Here is a 23,966-nt window from a genome sequence, read left to right as displayed (position 1 = left end):
GCAGCAGAGTCTCTTTAAGGTGGGCAGATGGCCATTGGATCACAGCTCAGATGGTGTTCTATATACGCCACAGACAAGTCCTGAATGGTATCTTCCTATACAAGTAATTATTAATCACTTGGTTATTTTTAGAAGAGTGTTTGCTACTGATGGAGTAACAATTCAGGCCCCCTGTGCATTAGGTTGATGTAAAGATTTGTTTCCCATTGAATGATTGTTCTTAGGTATAATTGGTCAATGCGATCCCGTCCATTCATAGCCCACTAGCTGAAGTCATCCACCAGTCCACTTGTCTGAGGCCTTTACCACACGGAGAGAAAGAGTACGATAACCATTTTGTGGAATGAGACACAAGGGTTGGGTGATCCATCTGGACAGACCTTGCTGCCAGACATTTGCAGGACTCCAAAGTACCTGCAGGTATGGGGAGGAGCCCTTCGAAAGATCTGCAAGACCCCAGAGTAGGTCCAGATGGTGGGGGCCCCATAGATCTGCAAGACTCCAGAGTAGTTCTAGGTACGGGGAGCCTATAGAAGATCTACAAGACCCCAGAGTAGCTCCACATGGTGGGAGACCACAGAAGACTGGCAAGACACCAGCTTAATGGGGCATTGGGAATGCCAGTGAATGGGGCACCCAGAAGTTGGTGAAGGAAGCTGTAGGTGATGAGAGCCATCAGAAGATCTGCAGAACCCCAAAGAAGTTCCAAATGAAGGAATCCAGCAAAAAATCCATGCAGTCCTCATCAGTAGCCAGTGCGGTCCTGTTTGAATTCTTTAATTTTTAGGGGTAAAGCTCAATTTTGGGAAAGCAGTAAACACAGCATAATATCAGACTTCATTTCCAGTGGGTGACCCTCTCCTCCTCAGGGATCACACTCCAGTTTGGAGACTCTTCACCCATAGCCAGCCAGTTGAAGTCATCCACCTGGTCCCAGTTGTTGCGGCCCCTGTCCAGCCCAGCCAGCTCGTAGTCTGCAAGAATGTCCGGATAGCTCCAGGTGAAGGGAGCAAACGTCAGATTCATGCAGTCCTCGATGATGGCGCGGCTGGTGACATGCAGGTAGAAGCGGCTGTCCCGGGTGCTGTGGGTGCGCAGCTGCTGGCAGGGAAAGGAAAAGAGGCAGTTGTGGCAATTGTCCACGAACACGGAGGTGGAGATAGGCCCGCACAGCAGTCGGCACCCATTCAGCTCTCTCAGGTGCAGGGTGGCCGGGCTGCCGGTCATGGTGATAGTGCAATCCCGGAGTTGGCTCAGTTGGACATCCTTCTGGCGGATCTGCTGGGCGTCCATAAACAGCACCTGGCCGGTGAGACCCTGGAAACCGCATTGGGGCAGCGACTGCACTTGGATCTCTTTGGCCGGGCCTGGGGTGGCCAACTGGTCGGTGGTCGCTGCTGTACCTTCCTTCTTACGGGACTTAAAGGCGAATTTCTTCTTGGGCTGGATCTCCAGGCGGCGTGCGTCCAGGGCGCTCTGCAAGCGGACAAGCTGATCCTGGGCCTGCCGGGTGTCATAGGAAGGCAGAAACATGACACTGTCATTCAGCAGCTTCTGTAGGCCCTGAATCCGCATGGCGACCTCTTCCAGCAGCTCAATCCCTCCTTCCCCGCTCAGAGCCTCCTCTATGGCCGCCCGCTCCTGGCCGAAGCTGGCACTAAAGTAGCCGCTCTTCTCCTCCTGCACGACCTGCTCCTCCTTCACCTGCCGCCTCTTCTCTACCTCTCGCTGGCGTTCCTCATCCCTGCGCTGAAGCCGCTCCAGTACATGAGGCCGCTCAGCCGCCCCGGCATCCATGGTGACAGTGAGTAAGTGTGGCGCTTCTAGATTACGTCACGCCGCAGGTCAGGTGACTGCGCTCCTGACTTTTGCGCTCCGGCCTCACACGTGACGTCACCGGTAGGCGACAATACACATGTAGTGCAGTCTGCATTTCACGTGTGTGTGAGCTGACGATGGGGAAGAGAAGGAAGCAGAAGGAGGATGTCAGCACATTGACCAAGAAGCAGAAGAAGCATCTGAAGGAATTTGGGGAGCAGCATCCATTCTATGACAAGTGAGCATGACCTGAGTATTAAAGTTCCCCTGTACTCATGTTAAAGTTTAATCTGCTTGTGGTTTGCCATCTCTGCTTCCGCCATAACCTCCCTCATCAACATGCTAATGACATTTTTAAATCCTTTTTTTTTATTACAGTATTTCAGACTTGGTAAAGTTATCTATGTATCTGTGCTTCTATATGCAGTGCAGGCAGATCATGGCTGATGGGAGGGGCTGGCCGGGTGCTGTACATAGCTTCCTGAAAACATGACAGCACCCTGCACTAATCTCAAGAGTCCTCACTTCTAAGGCTCCATTCACACTGGAGAGGTTGTCCGCGTGTATTCGTCTGTATGGATATGCGCGGAGCTGCTCCAAACAGAAAAAACAATGCACTTCAATGTGCATTGTTCACACTATTGCGGAGATTGCCCTGTCCCCAAAATCAGTGTAGGTGCGATAATCCGGCGGATTCCGCACGTTCTCGGCTATATAATGGCCGCAAATGAGCGGAATCGGTGCAGTTGTTTCACATATAGCGTTTGCATCCCACGCGGTCTTCCGCAAGGAAACAAAAACAATATATGTGAATGGAGCCTTATGCAAGTGGTGGGCTGGATCAGCCTATCATAGCCAGGCTGTATTTGCATGTAGACCCCTCCGGGACCGTGCACTGCCATATATTGCATGACCGCACTGAGACTGTGCGGCCCGGTACCATTTGGTCCGCAGACCGGTACCGGACCGGGGGTTGGGGAACACTGCCCTAGGTAACGCCCACATGTGATGCTGAGTCTCCAAGAATTAAAGAACTGAAATGAAGTAGATGAGAGGGGTGGGCCAGGTACAGTTAGGCTGGGTGGGGTAAAGAGCTAGATGATCAGGGCTCGAAAAATCCACTCATAACAGACGAGCAGACGGTGGAGCCCGACAAGCAGCTTTACAGTCAAGCGATCGAGCGTTTGGCTATCCCATGGGGGGCTTCTTAGCCCCCCATGTAATAGCGATAAAGTTGTATGTAAAAAAAAAAAAAAGTAATAACAAAATGAAAGATTCATGAAAAAAATAAAGAAGCATAAACATTTTTTTAACATTTATGGTACTTTTTTAATTATATAGTTAAAAAAATACCCCCCGTGGTGTTTATATACCTCCAAAAGAAAGCTCTATCTGTCCCCAAACTTTTTTAACATAAATTGCAAGGCTATAGTCTGGTCATGCTGACTGGTGACATTTTTGACTGACTGGTGAGACACTATCAAATTTTTCAAGCCCTGTAGATGATGCTAGTTCTCCAGCCAGAAACTCAGTGTGTGGTGAAATTAAAGTTTGCAATTTCAATACAGGAGAGGAACCTGTACAACTGCACAGGACTGAAGGTAAGGCTGGAGTTCAGCTTTCAATCCATTACACTAGTACCAGCAGCAATGTTCTAGAATCCCCTGGGAGTCCAGAAAACACTCCTGTACCCCTCTGTTGGCCCACCACCGACTTGTAGTTAGATGCAGAATGTGGTGGGAAGGGCTAGATATTGGCTTCTGTGAATGAAGGAGAGAGCTGTTGAATGACAGAATGATGATGTAAACTACTAATTCCATCACCCACCATGTAATAGAGATGAGCAAAGACATTGACAGTGTAAGGCAGACATGTAATTTGTACATCCTGGGTGACAACCATGGCTGCCTCCCTAGATACACTGGAGTGGTAGCCACCCCAGCACAGGAAGTGAAAATTGATACAGGCACCTCATCTATGGACTGCTAATCTGAAATATATTACGTATTGTTTTTGGGTTTAGGTACTCTCTTAAAAAAACTTACTCAATTTATAGACTTTAAACATTTGTAAAATGTAGAAAATGCTGGTAATATATTTGTCATGAACTGAATTGGTGTTGTCTTATTTTGATTGCAGAGTGTCACAGAAAGCAGAGAGGACTCAGGTTGTCCAGCTGGTAAGTGGCTTATATTTGTCAGGCTGCTAATAACTAAGGATAACTTCGGGATACTGGTTAACGGTAAGCATAGCAGCACAACTCAATGCCTAATGGAAGCTGCAAGACCAAACAACATCTTGGTATATATAAAATGGGAGGGGCTTTGTGTGAATTACTTGTAAGGCCAGCTCTAGAATATGGAATCTAGTTTTGGGTACTGCTTTGTAAAACGAACATTCTGGAGAGAGTTAAATAGCAGGAAATGAAATGAATGAAAATGGAGACTTGCAGTAAAAAATTAGAACCCAAGTTGTGCATTTTTTGGGTGGAAAAAAGACTTCTTAGTGACAAATATAACCATGTTCACTACCAAGATCTGGCAAATGAATACCTATGGAAAAACCTAAGAACTCCTGCCTGTGGAAGATTTAAAAAAAAATACCATTATAAGCAGGGTTTCGTCGCAGTAAAAGTGGAAAAGCTGTGGAATGCTCTACAACAAGAGGTATCGATGGCAAAATCCATAATGGGGCTTAAAAACATGGCAGCCAGTCTACTAGCAACTTCAGAAGGATAGGTCAGCATTGAACGTTTGGGTATTTCTGTCAGCACAGGTTTCCTTTAACCCTTCCCTTTCGCAGCCCCTTTATTAACATTCCTCAGCACAATTCTCTTTGTGTTCTCTTTTTAAATTTTTTTTAATAGACATTGTAAGGGAAAACATTTTTGTGCCACATCTGAAAGTGGACCAAACTTGTGTTTGTAGCAATTATTTCTTTGTGCTTAGAGAGAGATTGTTCCTCATCAATTGAAAACATAGATTAACAACACCACTATGGTACAGAACTATATAGTGCCTTAATGGTTGATAACTTGTATGCCTACATTAAAGAAGTACCACCCACTAAGAAAAAAAGTTGGATAAAGAAGTTACAATTCAACCAATATCGTATAATTTAGAGCCAATTGGCTTGCTTTATTCAATATATCAAAGAAGACTGTATGCACAGCACCGCAACCGGAAACACTCTATTAAAAATTGGCAACGTTGTCAATCAAGGCACAAAATAAAACAAAAATGAAACATCCTCATGACCAGGGCTCAAAATTTCAAGTCCTAAGCTACTAGCCGGGCCTTAAAAATTATTCGCCACCAGTTGCCCCACCTAACCCCTACCTGGCCGCGGCCTTAACTCCACCAGGTCAGCGGTGTGACGCAGAGTACAAAGATCAGTAACAACGCACAGTACAGAAGTCAGTGGTGCAATGCCGAATACAGAGGCCCGCTGTGTGACGCACAGTACAGGAGGTAAACAGTACAGAGGTCAGTAATGTAACGCACCGGTCAGCAATGTAACGCGCAGTGCAGAGGTCAGCGTGACACGCAGTGCAGAGGTCAGCGGTGTAAGGAAGAAAGAAAAGGGACTTACAATGCACTTAGCTGATGGTATTCAGATGCCCTCTTCTTTCTCCCGGTCATGGGGGGGCCGTTTGGGGATGGTACAGAGATCCTCCATGTACCGAGATAGAACTTTCTTTTGCATAACTTTCTGGCCAGGTGTCTCACTGTCTCTGCAGTCTTCCTCCCAGCCTGTCAGCTGAGGTGGGCGGAGTAAGCTACAGAAGACAGCTGAAGGGAAGACAGCTGAACTGAATGTCATCGAGGGGGTGCTCCGCCGGCAGGACCAGGGATGGGACACAACCGCAGCAGCGATCGTTCACTTATCTCCTTCTCGGCCGCTCTGTAGCTGCAGCGGCTGAAAAGAAGAGAGAACTGAATCGAACAATCGCCGCGCCGGTAGTGTCCCATCTCTGGTACTTCTTTATTGTTCCTCATCAGCTCTTTGTGTTTCCAGACACTTTAATGACTTGGGTTTTCTAGCTCTGATGTCAATGTGAATGATGGTTTTTATTAATCAGTATTCCAGGGTATTAGAAGTTGGTAACTTGCTCTGTTCTTTTCATTTCCAAGCATTAGATTTACTTCTTTGTGTCCTGATTACAGCCATGGTTTTTGTCTTTTTTTTTAAATTCTTTTTATTCTCCGTTTATTGAGATAAAGAATATGGAATAAACAAATTGCACAATAAGCCAGCATCATGTTCAACAACAAAAATATCACATGTAGGATTACAAAAAGTAAACTAGGACAATGCCTTCACATTCAGAAGAATTACAATTGCAACATTTTCAGCATTTTATAAACACATCGTGCAAACCAAAACTATGTTGTAGTAACAGGAAACACAAATAAGGAAGAGAGAGACATATGCTTTTAGGAAGTTATCCAGATAATTGGGCTGACTCAATACAGACTAACAGGGTTATTCACAAAAGGGAGAAGGCAGGAGAAGTGAACAATCTAGACCATAATAGCCGAAGCCAAAATAGCCTAAATTCAGCTCACTTTCCAGTTCATCTATGTTGTCCTAGATTGTTCACTTCTCCTGCCTTCTCCAAACTCTTCACCCTTTAGTGAATAACCCTGTAAGAGAACTACATCTATTAAAAGGAAGCAAAAATAGATACAGGTCAATTATGCAACCTCCGTGAGAATCTACAAAGTTCACCATAAATAATACAAAATCAAGTAAAGCGGGCTGCACCCTCCCCTACTCCTCCTGAAGGATTCATAAGCTGTTAGGACCAGGATGACAGTAAGTCCAGGGGAAGAGGGAGCACCCACCGAAGTTGTGGCATCTCCAGGACTATAGTTAACACCTGCAAAGCAGAAAAGGGATTAGGATATAGCTCAGATAACACAGAAGAGTTTTTGTCTTTGCACATTCTTTGATTACTGTATTTGGATGAAGACTCCCTTAACGTTTTCTGCTATTATATTAAATTAGCAGTTGCAGTCTTGCTATCTTCTTCTGCAATCAAAACCATATTGTCTGCATAGCTTATTTTCTGTATGATCTTGGATTTATACACTGGGATTTCAACACTTTCACAAATACCTTCAAAAGCTTTGTCTGTGTCAGCATTGAACAGCCTTGGAGACGGAACATATCATTAGTGCATACCTCTTTCTACTGTTATCGCATGGTCGTGTTTGGTTATTCATCTTTGTAAATCCTTGCTGTTTGTAATGGATAGTAGCTATGTGACTGACATGTTTTCCACATACTCCCCTCGAGTGTTTCTAGAAGGATGTCATGCTCCACTCGATCAAATGCCTTGACAAAGTCAGTGAAGCATAGATATGTTTTCTGTTGCTTGTTCATCCAATTGGCTAGCAGGACTTTTATTAAAACATTGTCTCAGATAAAGCCTTATATAAAAATGATGTAGGTATACAAATTAGTCATAGAGTTATTGTTTAGTTAAGCAATGCATGCTGGCACTCCCTAATGTGGTCTGTTTATCTAGATCTCAAAGAGCTCTGGTCACAAGAAAACGTTAAAGGGGTTAGCTAGCTTTTCGGCTGCATTGAAAATTTAATATTGCTTCCATAAGACTGTATCTGTTGTTCTAGTTATCATAGGAGAGTCCCTGTCTATTCTCTGATATTCAGCATGGTAAATACAATAATAAGCATGGAGGTGGTCATTTTGACTTCAGCTGTGCTAGACATATGTTGAAGCCGGAAGCGCATAAGATATAATTCATGGGATGGGTGCATTCCCTGTTCATTCTGATACCTTTTTTGTCACTTCATCCAGGCCCCATATTTACAAACTGCATGTTCTGGCTGTGTGTATTCCATAATAATGGGGTATCCAAAAGAAAGAGCTTCATGAAAGTGATAGTATTGGGCCATTAGAAAACAGTATTTTTTATTTATGATGATGATTTATGTAATTGATATGATTTATGATAACAGTGTGTTTATATCTGTTAAGCTTGATAGCTCAGGGGATGAGTCGCATGAGAGTGAGGCTGAGAGCGAGCCAGAGAATGTCAGTGTGTACCATCAGCTGCTGGCCACATTAAAGCATGTCTCTGATGATGATGAAGAGGAGGATGATGATGATGATGAAGTAGTTGAAGAGCATGATGATGAAGGTAATGAAGAAACAGAAGGGCAAAGTGGAGCAGAGGAGGAAGCAGAGGTCTCTGAAGAAGAGGATGAGGACAGTGGGAAAGAGGATGAAGCCGCAGCAGAGAAATTGTCCAGGGAGGAGGCAGAGGGAGAAAGTAAGTGATTTTGTTTCACAGGCAGGGGAGGCACTTTGGCAAAACATGGGCTTGGGATTTTAAAAGGGCAACTATAGTGTATTTTTGGGAGTACGAATACTGCATCGTTGTTGTGACTTTAACCTGAAAGTAATTTTGATTTGCATTCATGTGCATGCACCTCATATATTCTGTTATCAGGCAAGCATTAGGCATTCCTGCTGAGATATACTTAGTGCTTTTTTTTAGTCCATCTAAGCAGGCTTACTAAGTAGCATGCAGATCCTTCATATGCATTGCTCAAATGTGACTGCCCTGCATATGTAAACATCCATAAACTATACATAGAAACAAGGTGTCTCTTACTGTTCATTGGAGACACTGCATTATGTGGTATAGGCCTTTTCCATAGGAGGGTGGCACTAATAACGAGTTGCTTTCTCTTTTCCCACCTTAAGCTTCAACTCCTTAAACCTACAAGGCTTACACTAAAGTGGCCTTGCACAAAATCCTAACAGAAGGGACCCTGCAGGTGAAGAGCTCTTACACCCATCTCTTTGGCACTCTGAGTCTCTTGCCTTCCATCCATTTCAGCAATGAAGCCGCTGTAAGACTCTTCTGGGAGTATCAGATACCTTTTGTCCTCCAACACTCTGTGGTTGTGTAAGGGTAGGCTCATGGAGTCCTGTAGTGACGTAGGGGTCGGCTCATGGAACAATGGTGCACATCAGGGGACACTGGCATCCAACACTCCTGCAAGTGTTTGAATGATGAAGAGCCTGACAGAGGCTCCAGAATTGAAACCGAGCTTTAAAAAATATCATAAGTCACCTTTATGTTTTGCATATCTTGCATCCTATTGCAGTGCTAATCCTGGTGCTCTAGTGCATGCCACACATTATAATCTTGTTATTTGAAATAAAATTCAAACCAGTTCTGTATACACCTGGCAGTGGCCACCGCTTTTCCATGACTTCCAGTAGGAATGAGCATTCGTCTGTGTCATCACTTTGTATGTGTTAAAAGCAACATGGTAAACATTGTCATTTCGTTTTATGCTTATCTGTCTCCTGATCAGAAAATATAATATTTTACCTTATTTATCCAGAACCAGTAGAGGAAGATGACAATGAAGGTGACAAAGAACTGGAAGATCCACCCCAAGAAGAAGGGGATTTTACAGATACCAAACATGAATCTGCATTTAGTTTGGAGACAAATTTTATAGACCATGACATGGAAGATCTCAAGGACAGACCTCCGTCGCCGTCAGCTGTTACCTCTTCAGGTATACTTGTATCTTGCATCCCTCATGCAGACGTGTTTTTAGCTAAGTTAGCAGAACACTATACAGTGCTTGTATGCACCTAATTGTCCATAAATCCACTTGTCTGGATCCTGAGACCCCTGCATTCAGCCATACGTAGCACATAGAAGTCTTCACTTGGCCATCTTGCTGTCAAATGTACAGGTGAAACTCGAATAATTAGAATATCGTGCAAAAGTAATTGCAGTAAGTGCTGCAAAAGGGGCCCAAACCAAGTACTGAGTACATATGCACGCTTGTACTTTTCAGAGGTCCGATATTGTTCTATGTACAATCCTTGTTTTATTGATTTGTATGTAATAATCTGCATTTTTGAGGTTGTGGATTTGGGGTTCTTGGGGTTTTCATGAGCTATAAGCCATAATCATCACAATTATGACAAATCACGGCTTGAATTATCTTGCTTTGCATGTAATGAGTCTATCTCATATATTAGTTTCCCCTTTTAAGTTGCATTAGTGAAAGAAATGAACTTTGCACGATATTCTAATTATTCGAGTTTCACCTGTAGAATTTCACCGTTGAACATTGAGGCACCATAGCGAATAATAAAACACCCACAATGAGGAGGGGGAGGGGGGGGCATTCATCTCAAGCAGCTGAGAGAGGGCTTGTGTTTCTACTCAGTGCACCCTAGTTTAGGGATCCTTGGCAGTATGGCACTGGGCTTGTTAACATTCATTGATACATGAAGGCAGCTGTTTAGATCATTTATCATGTTTACGATAAAATAACTTCAAGTACAGGGTAAAGTCCATACAGATGCACATGTGGGGGCACTTAGTTCAAAATCCCTCTATCTGTAAAATGACACTGATACAGTAAGGGGTTAATTCTGCTTATTAAAAAGTTGGCCATAGCAACCAGTCAGACTTTGACTTTCACCTGCACAGAGAATTGACAGATGGAATATGACTAATTGATTTGGGAAGCGCCCCCACTTTCTTTCCTTCAGGTTCTCTGTCAGCCCACTTTGTAGTTCTCAGTTTTATGCCAGGATCATTCAACTTTTTATCAGTGAGTGACACAGAAACCCACAGCTGAAAAGACAATTTTATTTCTCTTCCAAGATCCTTTTATAAAGCATATTGATCGGGAGCTGGAGGAGGATGACATCACTCAGATTTCAACCAGCTCTAAAACATCATTGTCTTTCAAGGTAAAGTACAGTCCTTGCCGCACCTTTTTTTTAGTTCCTTGTTTACATCCACAGAACAAAGTGCAACCTTCATTAACGGACTGCTGGGCCTAAAACATAAAGACGTTTTAGTTCTAGTGTATATGGGCATTTGTGTGTGGCTTCTGGCAAAGTCTATGAAGCATTATGAAGGATAATAAATGCAGTGTTTGAATTTGAATTGGATCTTATGTTGCAGTCTGACCTTAGCCTGAATTTACCCTGATTTCAAAAGCCTGTATATACAAATACTTCAACTGACTTTGTGAATGACCAACCAGTAGTAACATTCATAACTATTAATGTCACTTCTATTTTAAAGTGTATCTATAGCCAAAACTTTTTTTTTTAACCAGTTCATCCTCCAGGCTTACACCAGCTCACCGTTCTGGAGGATTTGAGGAAAAGGTGTTATCCGGTAATAGCTCGAGCTTTCTACTTCATCCTCCAGGACGGTGAGCTCATGTAAACCATTCTGGATTATTTGAGGAATAGGAGTCATCAGTTAATAGCTCGACCCTTCTACTTTCTTTCTAATTTTGGATAGTGTGCGGAAGGTTTACGAGCCCTGTCAGGATTTTTATACTATATGGGGCTCTGTTAATGTTATATTTATTTATATTTATTTATTTTATATTAATTTCTGTTGTGGGGAGAACCTTTTACTAAATAGGAAGATAGGGAAAATCTGCAACAGGGGAAACAGGGCAAAATAGAATCTGACAGTTGTTTTAGCCTTCCCCCTAATTAACAAACATATCTGTGTTGCTATTGAAGAGTTTCCTTCACTACCTCCTTACTGACAAGGTTGTCCATGAAGCAGAGAGTAAGAGGAAATCTATTAAAGGCCACTTTCACACGGGCTGATCAAGAGGGGATCCATGCACAGATCCCCTCCAGCGGTACCTATCGCATGTCACTGTTGTGACGTCCGTGTCCGTCCATTTTTTTCCTCCATGTTGCGATGGAGGAAAAAACTGAAATGACCAGATCCCATGTTGGTCCATGGGGAGTCGTATGTAAACAGATATGTGTTCATTTACATCAGATTACCTCCAATCTAGCACACTCGGGTCTGTTGAAACGGAACACTGTTCCGTTTGTTTTTCCGGACATGGCGGAAGTCGGGGTTACCGGATGTAAACGGACACCTAGCCACTTACACATGGCTGCCCATAGACTTACATTGGGCATTTGATCCGGTCTGCCTGAAAAACTGACATGCAGACCCAATCAGACCGCCCGTGTGAAAGGGGCCTAAGGGAACCCTGGACTGCAGTTAACCCTGACAGGGGTTGTAATCCTTCCCCACTCTATTCATATCTAAAACAAAATGTTTGGGCTGTATATGTACAAAAATTCCCTATGCATGAGGCCATTTTAAGGAGCTTTTCTATACAGGTGTACAAGCAAACAAACATTTATGTAGAAGTAATCAAAAACATATAATTTTGCCTTTAGCGCAGTTGTGTTTGATGCTTACTCCTACATTTCTGGATACAGTTAAACACATTTGCCTGTGTTTATATTTGCATTTTTACATGGTTTGATAGGCTCTCATAGGTTCAAAGAAACATATAAAGCACATTTCAGTTCAGCCTCCAAAATTCACGCCATTGTATGTGAAACAGCCGTTAACGGCTGAAGTAACAAGCGGGTCTTTCCTGCCCGTGCAGGAAAAAAATGCCGTCTGACGACGGCAACCCGCAGATAGGAGTCAGCCGTCCGTCTGTTTTTTCTTAACGGGCGGATGGCAAGAGGTTAATCAGTGTTTGATGCAAACGGAGTACCAATAATGAAGTCTTTTCATTTTCTCTATTTTAGTGGTCAACCTTGGGGCAGTTCACATTCACATCTACATACAAGAAAGCTCCTCCTTTAAAACTAGTCAAGGAAAATGACCTTGATAAGCTTCATCTACGTAAGCCTTTGGATTCCACCTGGCCTAAAGTGAACCGTTTGTATTTAACAAACCAGACTGAAAAGAACTTCACTTCCTTACAAAGAGAACTTTTTACAGTTCTGAATTCCTACAAGGATTTGTATTACCCATCCAGGCCGGCTACAGCCCAAGGAGAAGAGATTAGGCATGTGTACTGTCTCCATGCCCTGAATCATGTGCTAAAAGCAAACTCCCAGGTCCTCGGCAACAACGCTAAAAAGAGAGATCAGAAGAGCGCACATGATGAAGAGGACCTCCGAGACCAGGGCCTGACTCGACCTAAGGTATTCCAATTTCTTGGTGCTCTCCACTTATTGAAACACTAAGAATTGCTGCCTGGGGCAGCAGCAGTAGCATCCAATCATATCCATGTAATTTTTATTGCATCTTTACCTTTCTGGAAAGCAAAGTTGATTGGTTGTTAAACAGACAGTTCTTCTTGCAGACAAATCTTATGTATCCTAGTAATTCCAGGTAAAAATACAATTGGTGTCTTTATTGCTTTCTTTTTGGTGATTCTAAAGTGAAACCTGACAAGGCAATTTCAGGCAACATGTAAAAATAAATGGTTAAAGTATATCTAAATGGTGGCTAGTAGCAGGGGATTTTAAATGCGCTCCAGGCTACAGTCTGGAGTGTTGGATTTTTACAAGCAGACTGTCAGCTTTTAGATGCATGTAATCCGCTGAAGTGCCGCCCGACTGCTCCCCCCACATGCCTGCCATGTATCCTGGGCTCCACTGCCCCTGCTGTGGACCCAGGACAGGGATGGCAGGCGGAGTGGAGAAAAAGACCAGCAAACATCTGTTTACTGATCTCTCCTCATTTGAATGACCCTGAAAGTGATAAGCATGTCGTCACTTCCAGGTACAGTGCTGTCATTCCCTGGCTGCTTTGCTTGATCATCTTTAGTGGTGGCCATCACATAGGGGACTATCAGTCATACACTGATAGCCCCCTAACTAATCTCTAAGCTTAAAATGTACATTCTGATGTACATTTAACAGTGCATTTCCCACATAAGGCTTCTGGTGGAACTGTAACATCTTGTCACATGATTCTGTGGTGTCCAGCCCCCACATCTGTACATGTAATATAAAGTTCTCTGATCTCCTCAGGTCCTTATTGTTGTTCCATTTCGTGAGTCTGCCCTGCGAGTGGTCCAGATTCTAATCAGCCTCATGGAAGCCCCTGGTAGGAAGGTCGATGTTAGCAACAAGAAGAGGTTCAAAGATGAGTTTGGCTGTGAACCTGAAGACCGGCCTCCGAACCTGAAGCGGCCGGAGGATTATGAAGCAGTGTTTGCTGGGAATATCGATGATCATTTCAGGATGGGTAAGAATAGGATGGCTGCAAGCCTGCAGTCAGTTACTCTTCCTTGTTGTTTATGGGAGCTCTATTATGATGATTGGGAGTCAACAGCAGCCATACTGTGCCTACCACCACATAGACCAAGGGGGGGCAAAGTCCAGCCCTCCAGCTGTGGTGAAATTACTACTCCCACCATGCATCTGTCTCTGGGAGTTGTGGCTGTGAGAATCTTGCAATGCCTAATGGGATTTGTAGTTCAACAATATCTGTAGGGACGGAGTTTGGCCACCCCTGACATAGACCCTTTGACTTCTGTATGACTGCTGAAGACATATGCATCCTGTAAACTAAAGGCAACAAGCTATTATTTTTATATAGAAACCCTTATAGTAAACCTTAGTAAACAAGAGTTAGAGAATGCCAGTACAAAGATGGATGTAGGTAATCGTGCATTTTTTATATATTTGCTTATTTAAGATTGAACTCTCGGCAGATATAAACTACACATACATACAGCTCTTGATTCATTAACCAATCATTTACATGTATTTTTATTTTTGAATGCAAGGCGTGAAAATACTCTGAGCCCGGGTCATTCAGAACTCACCCCAGCCTTGAACAGGATAGAGAAGGAGAAGCAGCACAGTGATGAGCTCATCTCTCTGTCACTCTGCTTTCTTTTTCTATCAGAATACTTCTTGTCACACATGAAATGATTGGCTCCTTGTGCTGGTACTTTCGCTCACACTCCAGCCCTGACTTAGGTGCCTGCTAATAAAATTAAATTCGATTCCGATATGAAAAATAGAACACAATGTTGGCCAGTTATGTATTCCTTACAGTAGAACTACAGTCAAAAATAATAATGAAAACAACCCATCACAAGATAAAATAAAAAGCAGCTTTTGGTGCGATAAGCAATTCGAAGATGCTTCTGGAGTACTTATTTTCTGCAACCTAGATGTCTTTAAGGTTGTAAAAAGGACAGCATGATTTAAAAACCTTTTTGTAGCTTTAGTCCCCATTTGGGTGAAAGGAAGACATCGACTAATGTACTTCTGTGACCTAAAATCAGCATCTAGGGGGCTACAGCCTGCTGTTTGCTGATGGCGCAGAGCCGCACTGCAGTTGGGAAACATCCCCACAATATTGTCGGGGTCTACCACACTACCTGATTGACAGCTGGCTCTGACCCCTCTAGAGCTAGAGCCGGCTGTTCCCACCCCCTCCCATCTGTCCCTTCAATGATCTCTGGAGGAGCAAAGAGGGGATGAGGGAATTTCCGGCGGGGAGCAGTGATTGACGGTCACTTTTCTCTGAAGGGAAAAGTCTGTGTGCTGAGCAATGGTTCGTGATCACTCAGCTCTCGATCTATAGAGCCTGCACGTGACACCTGCATTGTCACTCACCGGCTCTAAGTATTGGGAAAAGTACATTTTACTCTCCCAATACTTCTCCTTTTAACCTGCTTCCTCTGAGCTCAGGCTGTCATGGACCCACCTCCAGTCTGTGACTGGATGGTGAATGAGAAGCAGCACAACAATGAGCTCATCTCTACTCTCTCCTCCTATTAGCATTTGTTTTGCCAGCATATGAACATATTGGGTGAGGGAGAGGCAGCCCAAGGAAGCTGTGAAGGGACTGCAGAATACTAAGATACATTCAGATACTTACACTACATGCATTTTAAATATACATTTAATTGCAAATCAATGATTAGGGAACTACATTAATTTGATTCTGCCAAGAGTTTAGCTTCAACTGTTTCCTATTATATCCAAAAATAATTTCAATATTTCTTCATAATAAATATCCACATCTTTTTTTCTGTTCCTTTTTAAGGGGCAAAATAATTCTATTACAGACTATTGCAGTGAAGGGTTAGCAGCTATTTCACTGTCTTGTATTTGTAGCTCAGTATAATGCACTATTTCTTTTATCTGCTTATCAGTGTTTGATCAGTGTTTTGAGTTTAAAGCAGATCAGTGAAGATGTGTTGACATTGCTTCATCTTTGGTTGACAGGAGTGGCCATTCTGCAGAAGAGCATGAGACTTTACTCTCCGTTCTACTCCTCGGACATCATTATTGCTTCCCCTCTTGGTGTCCGTACCATCATCGGTAGTGAGGGAGAGAAAAAACGGGATTTTGATTTCCTGTCTTCTATAGAGATTCTCATCATTGATCAAGCAGATATTTACCTGATGCAGAACTGGGAACATGTCTTGGTAGGTGTTCAAAATTGGTGTAGACAACACAGCACCAAAGAATGGATCTTCACATCAAACTATTCTCTCATGTCTGTGTATGCTTCACTACCAACTGCTGGTTTGTATGGCTAGAAAATGTTGAGAAGTGACAAAGTCTACCCCAAAATATTAAAATATTTCTGGGAGGAGGAGAAAGGGATTTTGTTTGGAAACCGATTTTAATACATATGTTTTTAGGTTTTATTTGGGAATTTAATTGGATTCCTTTATAGTAGCACTTTCCTAAATAAAAGGAAGGTCAAATAACATACACTTGATCCTGAGTCTCACTGCAGAGACACACCACTGTCAGACGATCTGTCTCCACACAAGCTGTTTCCAAGTCTGCAGGTACAACTGTAGATGTTAGAAAGCCCAGTTTTCTTTACAAACCCATTATCATGGAAACACACCATATATTCAGTCTGGTTTAAAGATTATATTCAAATCTAAAAGGACATGTAATATCAGTTTATACATTTTGTAAACTGTAAGACAAAATTGACCAAAAGCCATTATACTTTCTCTTTAATTCAGTGGTTCTCAATCTTTACTTGGTGATATATTAACATCACAACATTTTTATACGTGCCACCTGATCATGGTTAGTGACATTCTTACAGACTCTGAGGGACTTGGCGGCAGCACATGCCGGCAAGTCCCTCATTCTCCGATGAGGGTTTAAATGTAGCACACTAACCTGTGCATGTGAAATACATTATAAAGCCTTTAAGGTAAACCCACCATGAGGGCTATAAGGGAGCTGCCTTGAAATACTAGCTGCCGGGCTTCAACGTGTTCACTCACTGACAAAGCATAAGTTGGGAAATCGGGAAAGTTTGAGAAGAGTAAAAACTCCGCAGCATGACAACCAGGCAGCTAACATTTTTAGAAGAAGATGTAAGTATTAGCAGCCTGCATATTTCCCTTGACCCGTTTCCCTTAGCTAGAAAATGGAGCCTCCACTGTCTAATACAATGTAATACAAGCATAGTTTCATATTTTGCTGTTTTTATAATGTTTAGATTTATGTACATTGTATTAAGTATTCTAAGAGTCTTGCTTTGATAAAAATCAGTTACTAGTTTCAGACGCTGAATGTGTAGTATTTAATAACGTTGATTTATTTGGCTTTTTTTCCAGCACATGATGTCTCACCTCAACCTCCAACCAACAGACTCTCATGGGGTGGACTTCTCCCGCGTTCGAATGTGGAGCCTCAGTAACTGGTCCAAATACTATCGGCAGACACTGCTGTTTAGCTCTCTGCAGGAGCCCCAGATAAACTCTATATTTAATAAGCACTGCTTCAATTACAGTGGGCAGGTAAGTTCACCAGAAGCCATTGAAGCCTTGTAGAAAATAGATCCAACAACACAAAAACTGTGTTTTTGAGAAACTGTACTAAGTTATGCAGTATGGTATAATCCATACCAACTTGCTGGGTTTTTGTTTTTAAACAGTTTAGTGTTACCAGTCTAATGGCCTCTTTTGACTGCTTGCTAAGAGATACTTCATATCCTTGCATTTACACTTTATTATTACCCATAGCATTCAAAAATTGTGAAATGGATAAGGCTGGTACCTAAGTATGTTCATTATTTGGCTCTAATGTAATTACATTGCTTCCATAATACATACGTTTAAAAAAAAATATCCAGTTTAAATTGAAATTCCTCTACTTCTAACTTTTTGCTATAGAGACTTTTAGAATACTTATACAGTGTTACTGTGTTTTGTAAAACAAGTTGCAATATCAGATTCAAGTGTTGCAAAATATATTTCAAGGGCTAATGCACCTTTTGTGAGAAAAATGTTGCTCATGATACCTTGCTGATTATTGTTATGATTGCCATAACATGATTATTATACAGTACATACCTTTTAGGAGTGTCAGAAAGTATGTGTACAGAAGGAAAATCACAGAGAAATGAGGTGAAGAATGAAGGCTTCCCCTGAAAGCGTTTAGTTGAGCTCATCCCATGTTCTGTGATGCCAGTTTTGAGGTCGTTTTTGGAAACCTGCACATCTAAAAATATCATGCCATCGGTTTAGTTGATGTAACTTACACACACAGCCCAGGCAGAGCCTTTTGGAAATACCAAAGCAGAATTCATCCTATTAAAACCCAAAGGCCTACTTGTTACATAAAGAGTTTTAGTCACGTGTGGATACAACACTCTGTGGTTCCTCATCATGCATAGTAGTCCTGTATAAGACCTTATGGGTAAGCACCCAGTGGGCAAAATGCGTTATTGTTGTCTTTGATGCTTGGATGTAACGGGCCTTCTGCCCATGAATAAACCCGTATATTTATGTGATGCTTTGAATGCTGTGTGGAAGGACCAGGTAAGGTACCGGAAAGGATGACGGGCATTGGAATCTAGAGCCAGTCCACTATGTGGCAGCAGAGATTTAATCAAGTGTCTAAGAAGAAGAAGATGAAGAAAATGAGTAACATTTTCATATGTCATTAGCTGGGTGCCACGGGTTCTCCTGCTAAATGCTACTTTACTGCAGGACCCAGCGATTGCAGGGAGGAACTGTGGTGCCTAGTGTAGTATAGTGGTGGCATGCAAAGATGAAGAAGACGGCAAAGATTTCCCACACCATCCACGAAAGAAGAAGGTATTTAGCTTTTGTATTGTAGGGAGCAACTGACTGGATTTTTTTAGAAAAGATACAGGTTGCTACTAGTAAAGGGATACCCCTTTTATAAAGGAGAACTCCAGGCAAACTGATACATGCGCACACCCTTTGTCTATCAAAACACATTTGTAGCTTCATTCAGCAAGCCTTGTGATTTACACATTTTCCACTCACAGACCGGTGATGCACATAGTTCCCGATAAAGCAGTTCACTTTCCTATGTCACCTCTCTACTTCTTTCCTTCTCATTGGACAGTGGATCAGCATCACCAGCTGTGACCAGGGAACTGACCTAGGGAGCAGTAATACCCTGTTTCCCCGAAAATAAGACTTAGCACTATTTTTCAAGATTCTTGTAATATAAGACTTACCCCGAAAATAAGACCTAGTTTGGTGGTAGCATGTGAGGGGGAACTTGCAGGAGAGATGGTATCAGCCTGCAGGGACATACTGTATTAAGGGGATGACGGGGGACTCCCTCCAGACAGCGCAGTGACAGGGAGCACTCCAGTACCATACTTCACCAACTGCTGTCCCCCTGAAGGCACTGCTTAATGTACTGGTACTGTACTGTAATGTGTACCGGTAAATGGTACCATACTTTACCACGCTGTCCACTGTATGATGTTCCCACTGCTGCACCACTGATACCGCTTGTCCCTGATGGAAAAGGAAGCCAGCGCTGTAGAAAGCAAGGCTGCATCGGCAGAGGGAGCAGAGTCACATTAGCCGATATTCCTCTATAGCGCCAGTTACTGTGACAGGCGGAGTGATACCAGATAACTTTGGATTGTTGTACATGAATAACTTTAGATTGTTGTACATTTTGTTGCACATCCCCTAAAAATAAGACCTAGTGTGGTTTTTGGGGGCAAAAAAAATATAAGACAGTGTCTTATTTTCGGGAAAACACGGTAATACACCAAGGAATAGCAGAGGAATCCAATGGTTTAGCAGAGGGGAGCAGCACAAGAATGATTGGCCAAAATTCCAAAACCTTTGGCAGGGAAACCAGCTTAATGCGTTCTGTTTGCACCATTTGTTTAGTGGTTTGTCTGGAGTTCTACTTTTACATTAATAGGTAAGAAGCAGATTGATATTTTCACTACTTATGGGAAAGCCGTTAAGAAATAGCAAGGTTTATAATCGCTGTAAATGAAATCTTATTTCTGTGCTGACTTTATTTCAATATAGGTGGCTGTGAAAAACATCCCTCAGGCAGGTTCTATATGTCAAGTGTTGGTCCAGCTGCCGCATGTGTTTCAACGATTGGGGGCCGACAGCTTGCTTTCTGTGATAGATGCAAGGTAAGGGTCATAGAAGGCACTTAGATGTGGCATGCAACATTTAAATGTGACTGTGGATGTTAATTTCCATAAGATTTTACCATTTATATATACACAATAATTTCTAAGTTAAAGCTGAACTCTGGCCAGGAAAAAAAACACTATTGGTTACTGCTCCTAGGCAATCTATAATTGTGTGCGTGCATAATATTTATTAGGGATGCATCAATATTGAGTACTGATACTTATCTTTCGGTACTCGCCGAGTACCGATATGGTACTTCCGCTAGCACGGAGCCGACTTTTTGATTGCCTGGGAAGCCACTTACTTCCCAGTAAATAATTGTATGTCCTCTGTTTCTTACTGGTAACATAACTCTATTATTGCTACAGATTTAATTTCTTCACTGACAAGATCCTGCCGCAGTACCGAGATGCCATCATGTCGCATACACTGATCTATGTTCCATCCTACTTTGACTACGTGCGTCTTCGTAATTACTTTAACAAGGAAGAACTCAGCTTCGCTCATATCTGTGAATATACTGATAAACCTGGGGTTTCTAGAGCACGGCAGCACTTTCTGAAAGGAGAAAGACAGTTCCTCCTCGTCACCGAAAGATTCCACTTCTATAAGAGGTGAGAGCATTTAACTTGTTAATTAACCTGAAAGTTTTGGGTAGATGTCATCTGAGTATTTGCTTATGCTCTGTGATAAGCTTTTATATATCCTTTTAAAAGGTCACTTTGCCTAGAAATAATCCTGTTAATAGGTGTGGTTTAGGGGGCTGGCTTCTTCAAGGATTCCATTGGTGAAATCTTACCTGTTGTAGTTCCTGATTTAGTTCCCACCTGTTTTTTTTAAAATTTTGGGTGTTCCTTTCCTCCTTTTCAATAGGGAGAGAAGGACCCATTTGTATTAGTCTTGGTTGGCATGCAGACCTGGGAGCTTGGTCATGGAGCTCTTATCACACGAGTCCTGAGAAATATAAGGTGCTGTTTAGTAATTTAACTCCCGAGCATCGACCAAAAACATGAAATAACATATTTTGGGTAGACTGATCCTATGGCAAAAAAAAAATCCTATTCTAGTGTTTTTGGCAATATCAAATTGAAATATATTGTTTATCATAATGTTTGCATATAACTAGACCGTATGCATCATCTCAAAATAATCCTCAGTATTAAACCAACTTGTAAATATAAACATTCCATCTCAGACCTATAAGAGAACATCCTACTTGGGGTTTGTAAAATGAAAACTGATTTTTGATGGCTGCACAGGTGAAGGGCCAGACCACCTAAAAGTGAGGTTAATACCTTTTTTATAGGTCATTCACACATTGGCTTCCTATTATTCGTGGCTGGTAAGATCTTACTGTAGTGCTTTGCTCCTGCATACATTGAGTTTGGGTGTTCCCTCTTACAACCATTGTGTTATAAAATACGAATAGGGAGGGAGGGATTATCTTGTAATTTCTGGGGCAGAGTTGCCGCTATAGGTCCTGGATTGAAGCTTATACTCGGAGATATACTTAAGATGTAACTTCCGACCCGATCTTAAAAATGACATTGCCTGGCTGAATATGGTCTGGAACAAGTATGCAGCAAGTAAAATAAGAACAACTAATTTGTACATTCAAAGTTCTCAGTTGTTGACTGAAGTGTTGAAGTCATGTGACCATCATGATAACAAGAAGCTAGCATTTTCAGGAGAGGTCAACAATGTCGGCACACATTTCTCTTGGTCTACTTTTATTTTTAAGTGCAAGTTATCCAAACCAGCTTAATAAATGGTGCTGTTGTGTTTCACAAAAATCTAGATTCTGTATGGTGGAATGTGAATGGTCTTTATATAAAGGGGGAAAAAAAAGTACTCAAACTTTCTAAACAAAAGGCTAGATTACTGTCCTTTAGACCTTAGGGGGACCAGAGTGAGATAAGAGGGAGTAAGAAAATGCCCTGACACAAGTGGAAGTAAGCAATGCCCCAGGCTTGGAGGTCTGTGGTAGTAAAATCACCCCAGGGTGGGTAAGCAGGGAGAATAAAAAATGACCTGTCTGTGGTTAGTGATAGAAGGATAAATGCTCCATCACTGGTCACAGTGGAAGAAATAGTGCCCCATTATTGGTGTCAGTGAGATAAATTGTGCCCCGTCATTTGTACCAGTTGGAGGAATAGTGCTCCATCATTGGTGCCAGTGGGAGGAATCGTGCCCCATTGTAGGTCTAAATGGAAGGAATCATGCCCCATTGTAGGTCTAAATGGAAGGAATCATGCCCCATTTTTGGTTTCAATGAGAGGAATAAGTGCCCTATCATTGGTGTCAAAGGAAGGGTAGGTGCCCCTCATTGGTGTCCATTGGAGAAATAGTGATGTGATTAGGCATACTGCCATTGACTATCCGTGGCAGGAATGATGTCTCATCAGTGGTGTCAGTAAGAGGAATAGTGCCCTTCGTTAGTTTTAATAGCAGGAATAATGCCCCATCATTGGTTTTAATAAAAGGAATAGGTGCCCCATTATTGGTGTCAATTGGAGAAATAGTGATGTGATTAAGCATACTCTGAGTATCCGTGGAAGGCGTCCGTGGGAGGAATGGTGTCCCATCAATAGTGTGAGTAGGAGTATGTCTAATCATTGGTGTCAGTGGGACATCATTAGTGTTAGTGGAAGGAGCAGTGCTCTTTCATTGCTGTTAGTGAAAATAATAGAGCCCGATTGTTGGTGTCAGTGGGATGAATAGTGCTCTTTGTTAGTTTTAATAGCAGGCAAGTGCCCCATCATTGGTTTCAATAGGAGGAACAGGTGCCCCATCATTGGTGTCAATTGGAAAATTAGTGATGTGATTAAGCATACTCTGAGTATCTGTGGAAGGTGTCCAATCAATAGTGTGAGTAGGAGTGTGTCAGTGGGATGAATAGTGCTCCATCGTTGGTGTCACTGGAAGGAATAGTGCCCCATTGTTGATAGTGGAAGTAATAGTGCCTTCAATGGCCATGTGAAGGCAAGCAAAGGGCTGCATCTGACCAACAGGTCGCAATTTGGGGACCACTGATCAAAAAAATAGTAATAGTTTTAAAAGAATGTTCTGTAATCGAATTAAGTTTTGGGAGGGTTCTCAGTCACATGACCATGGGATAGGGTGCTTAAACCAATACACAAAGTAGATCAAATTGTCAGTCTGTTCTATTGTCCACATGTCGTTGGTTCTTGTTCAGTTCAGTTTTATGTGATACTATACTGCTGGGAAGATGAGAATACTAATATAAGAAACATTATTTTGCTTTCAGATACACATTGAAGGGCACCAGGAACCTAATATTTTATGAACTTCCCACCTACCCGCACTTCTACAGCGAGGTGTGTAACATGATGAAGGCCTGGAAGCAGGGTGAAGAAGCCACGTGGACTTGTACAGTTCTGTATTCTAAGTACGATGCTCAGAGACTGGCTGCCGTTGTGGGAGCAGAGAGAGCAGCGCAGATGTTACAGTCAAAGAAGAGCGTGCATCTGTTTGTTACCGGAGAAAACAACTAACCCGGAAACAGGGAAAGTCTTTCAGCCAGAACTCAGCTTCATTGTGTACAGAATAACTATTGGTTACAGACCAACATTCCCAAGTTCTGCCCGAGCCCATCTTATTGTATTTTGTACTTGGACTGTGAAGTTTATTGTATTACAGGAATGGGGATCCAGCTGCTGGAAAAACTGTCATTTCCAGAATGCTAGCACATCATGCTCATCAGACTGTATAACCACGTGATAACACCATGCCTGGAAAATATGTTACCTTAAAAAAATAAGAATTCCTCTTAAATTAAAAAGCGATGCCGTTATAAAAGTGGAAGCTTTTTAAATGTCTACAATTATTACCAATAATCCAAACTATTGTGTGTGTGTGTATGTGTGTAAAGATCCCCGTGTC

At 42.3% G+C, this 23,966-nt stretch overlaps 2 protein-coding genes across 3 annotated transcripts; one reads left to right on the top strand and one right to left on the bottom strand.

The window, feature by feature from the left end:
• Nucleotides 1–781: 781 nt before the first annotated feature.
• Nucleotides 782–1,815, bottom strand: TBCC (tubulin folding cofactor C). Its single transcript, XM_018576818.1, has one exon. The coding sequence runs from the start codon at nt 1,795–1,797 to the stop codon at nt 838–840; it is 960 nt and encodes a 319-aa protein (XP_018432320.1). The 5' UTR covers nt 1,798–1,815; the 3' UTR covers nt 782–837.
• A 113-nt stretch (nt 1,816–1,928) lies between these two features.
• On the top strand, nt 1,929–23,648 carry DIEXF (digestive organ expansion factor homolog (zebrafish)). Of its 2 annotated transcripts, none has more exons than XM_018552267.1 (12): nt 1,929–2,056; nt 3,958–3,997; nt 7,825–8,119; nt 9,222–9,386; nt 10,496–10,584; nt 12,427–12,828; nt 13,663–13,879; nt 15,880–16,082; nt 17,247–17,429; nt 19,947–20,059; nt 20,432–20,677; nt 23,332–23,648. In XM_018552267.1, exons 1-12 carry the CDS (start codon nt 1,956–1,958, stop codon nt 23,576–23,578), a joined length of 2,301 nt encoding a protein of 766 aa, XP_018407769.1. In that variant the 5' UTR covers nt 1,929–1,955; the 3' UTR covers nt 23,579–23,648. The 2 variants fall into 2 exon arrangements, with proteins under 2 accessions (XP_018407769.1, XP_018432438.1); XM_018576936.1 differs by having other exon boundaries at nt 9,216–9,386.
• Nucleotides 23,649–23,966: the final 318 nt, after the last annotated feature.

Source organism: Nanorana parkeri, unplaced genomic scaffold (assembly GCF_000935625.1).
Source record: "Nanorana parkeri isolate BGI_ZX_2015 unplaced genomic scaffold, ASM93562v1 scaffold1, whole genome shotgun sequence".
Classification (NCBI taxonomy): Eukaryota; Metazoa; Chordata; class Amphibia; order Anura; family Dicroglossidae; genus Nanorana; species Nanorana parkeri.
Note: the sequence above shows the minus strand (reverse complement) of the source record. Positions and strands in the feature narration are given on the sequence as shown.

Coding starts and splice junctions, on each gene's coding strand:
- DIEXF (XM_018576936.1), top strand. CDS start 1,956: ATGGGGAAGAGAAGGAAGCAGAAGGAGGATGTCAGCACATTGACCAAG. Junction 3,998..7,824: donor GGACTCAGGTTGTCCAGCTG/GTAAGTGGCTTA, acceptor ATATCTGTTAAG/CTTGATAGCTCAGGGGATGA. Junction 12,829..13,662: donor AGGGCCTGACTCGACCTAAG/GTATTCCAATTT, acceptor TGATCTCCTCAG/GTCCTTATTGTTGTTCCATT.
- TBCC (XM_018576818.1), bottom strand. CDS start 1,797: ATGGATGCCGGGGCGGCTGAGCGGCCTCATGTACTGGAGCGGCTTCAG.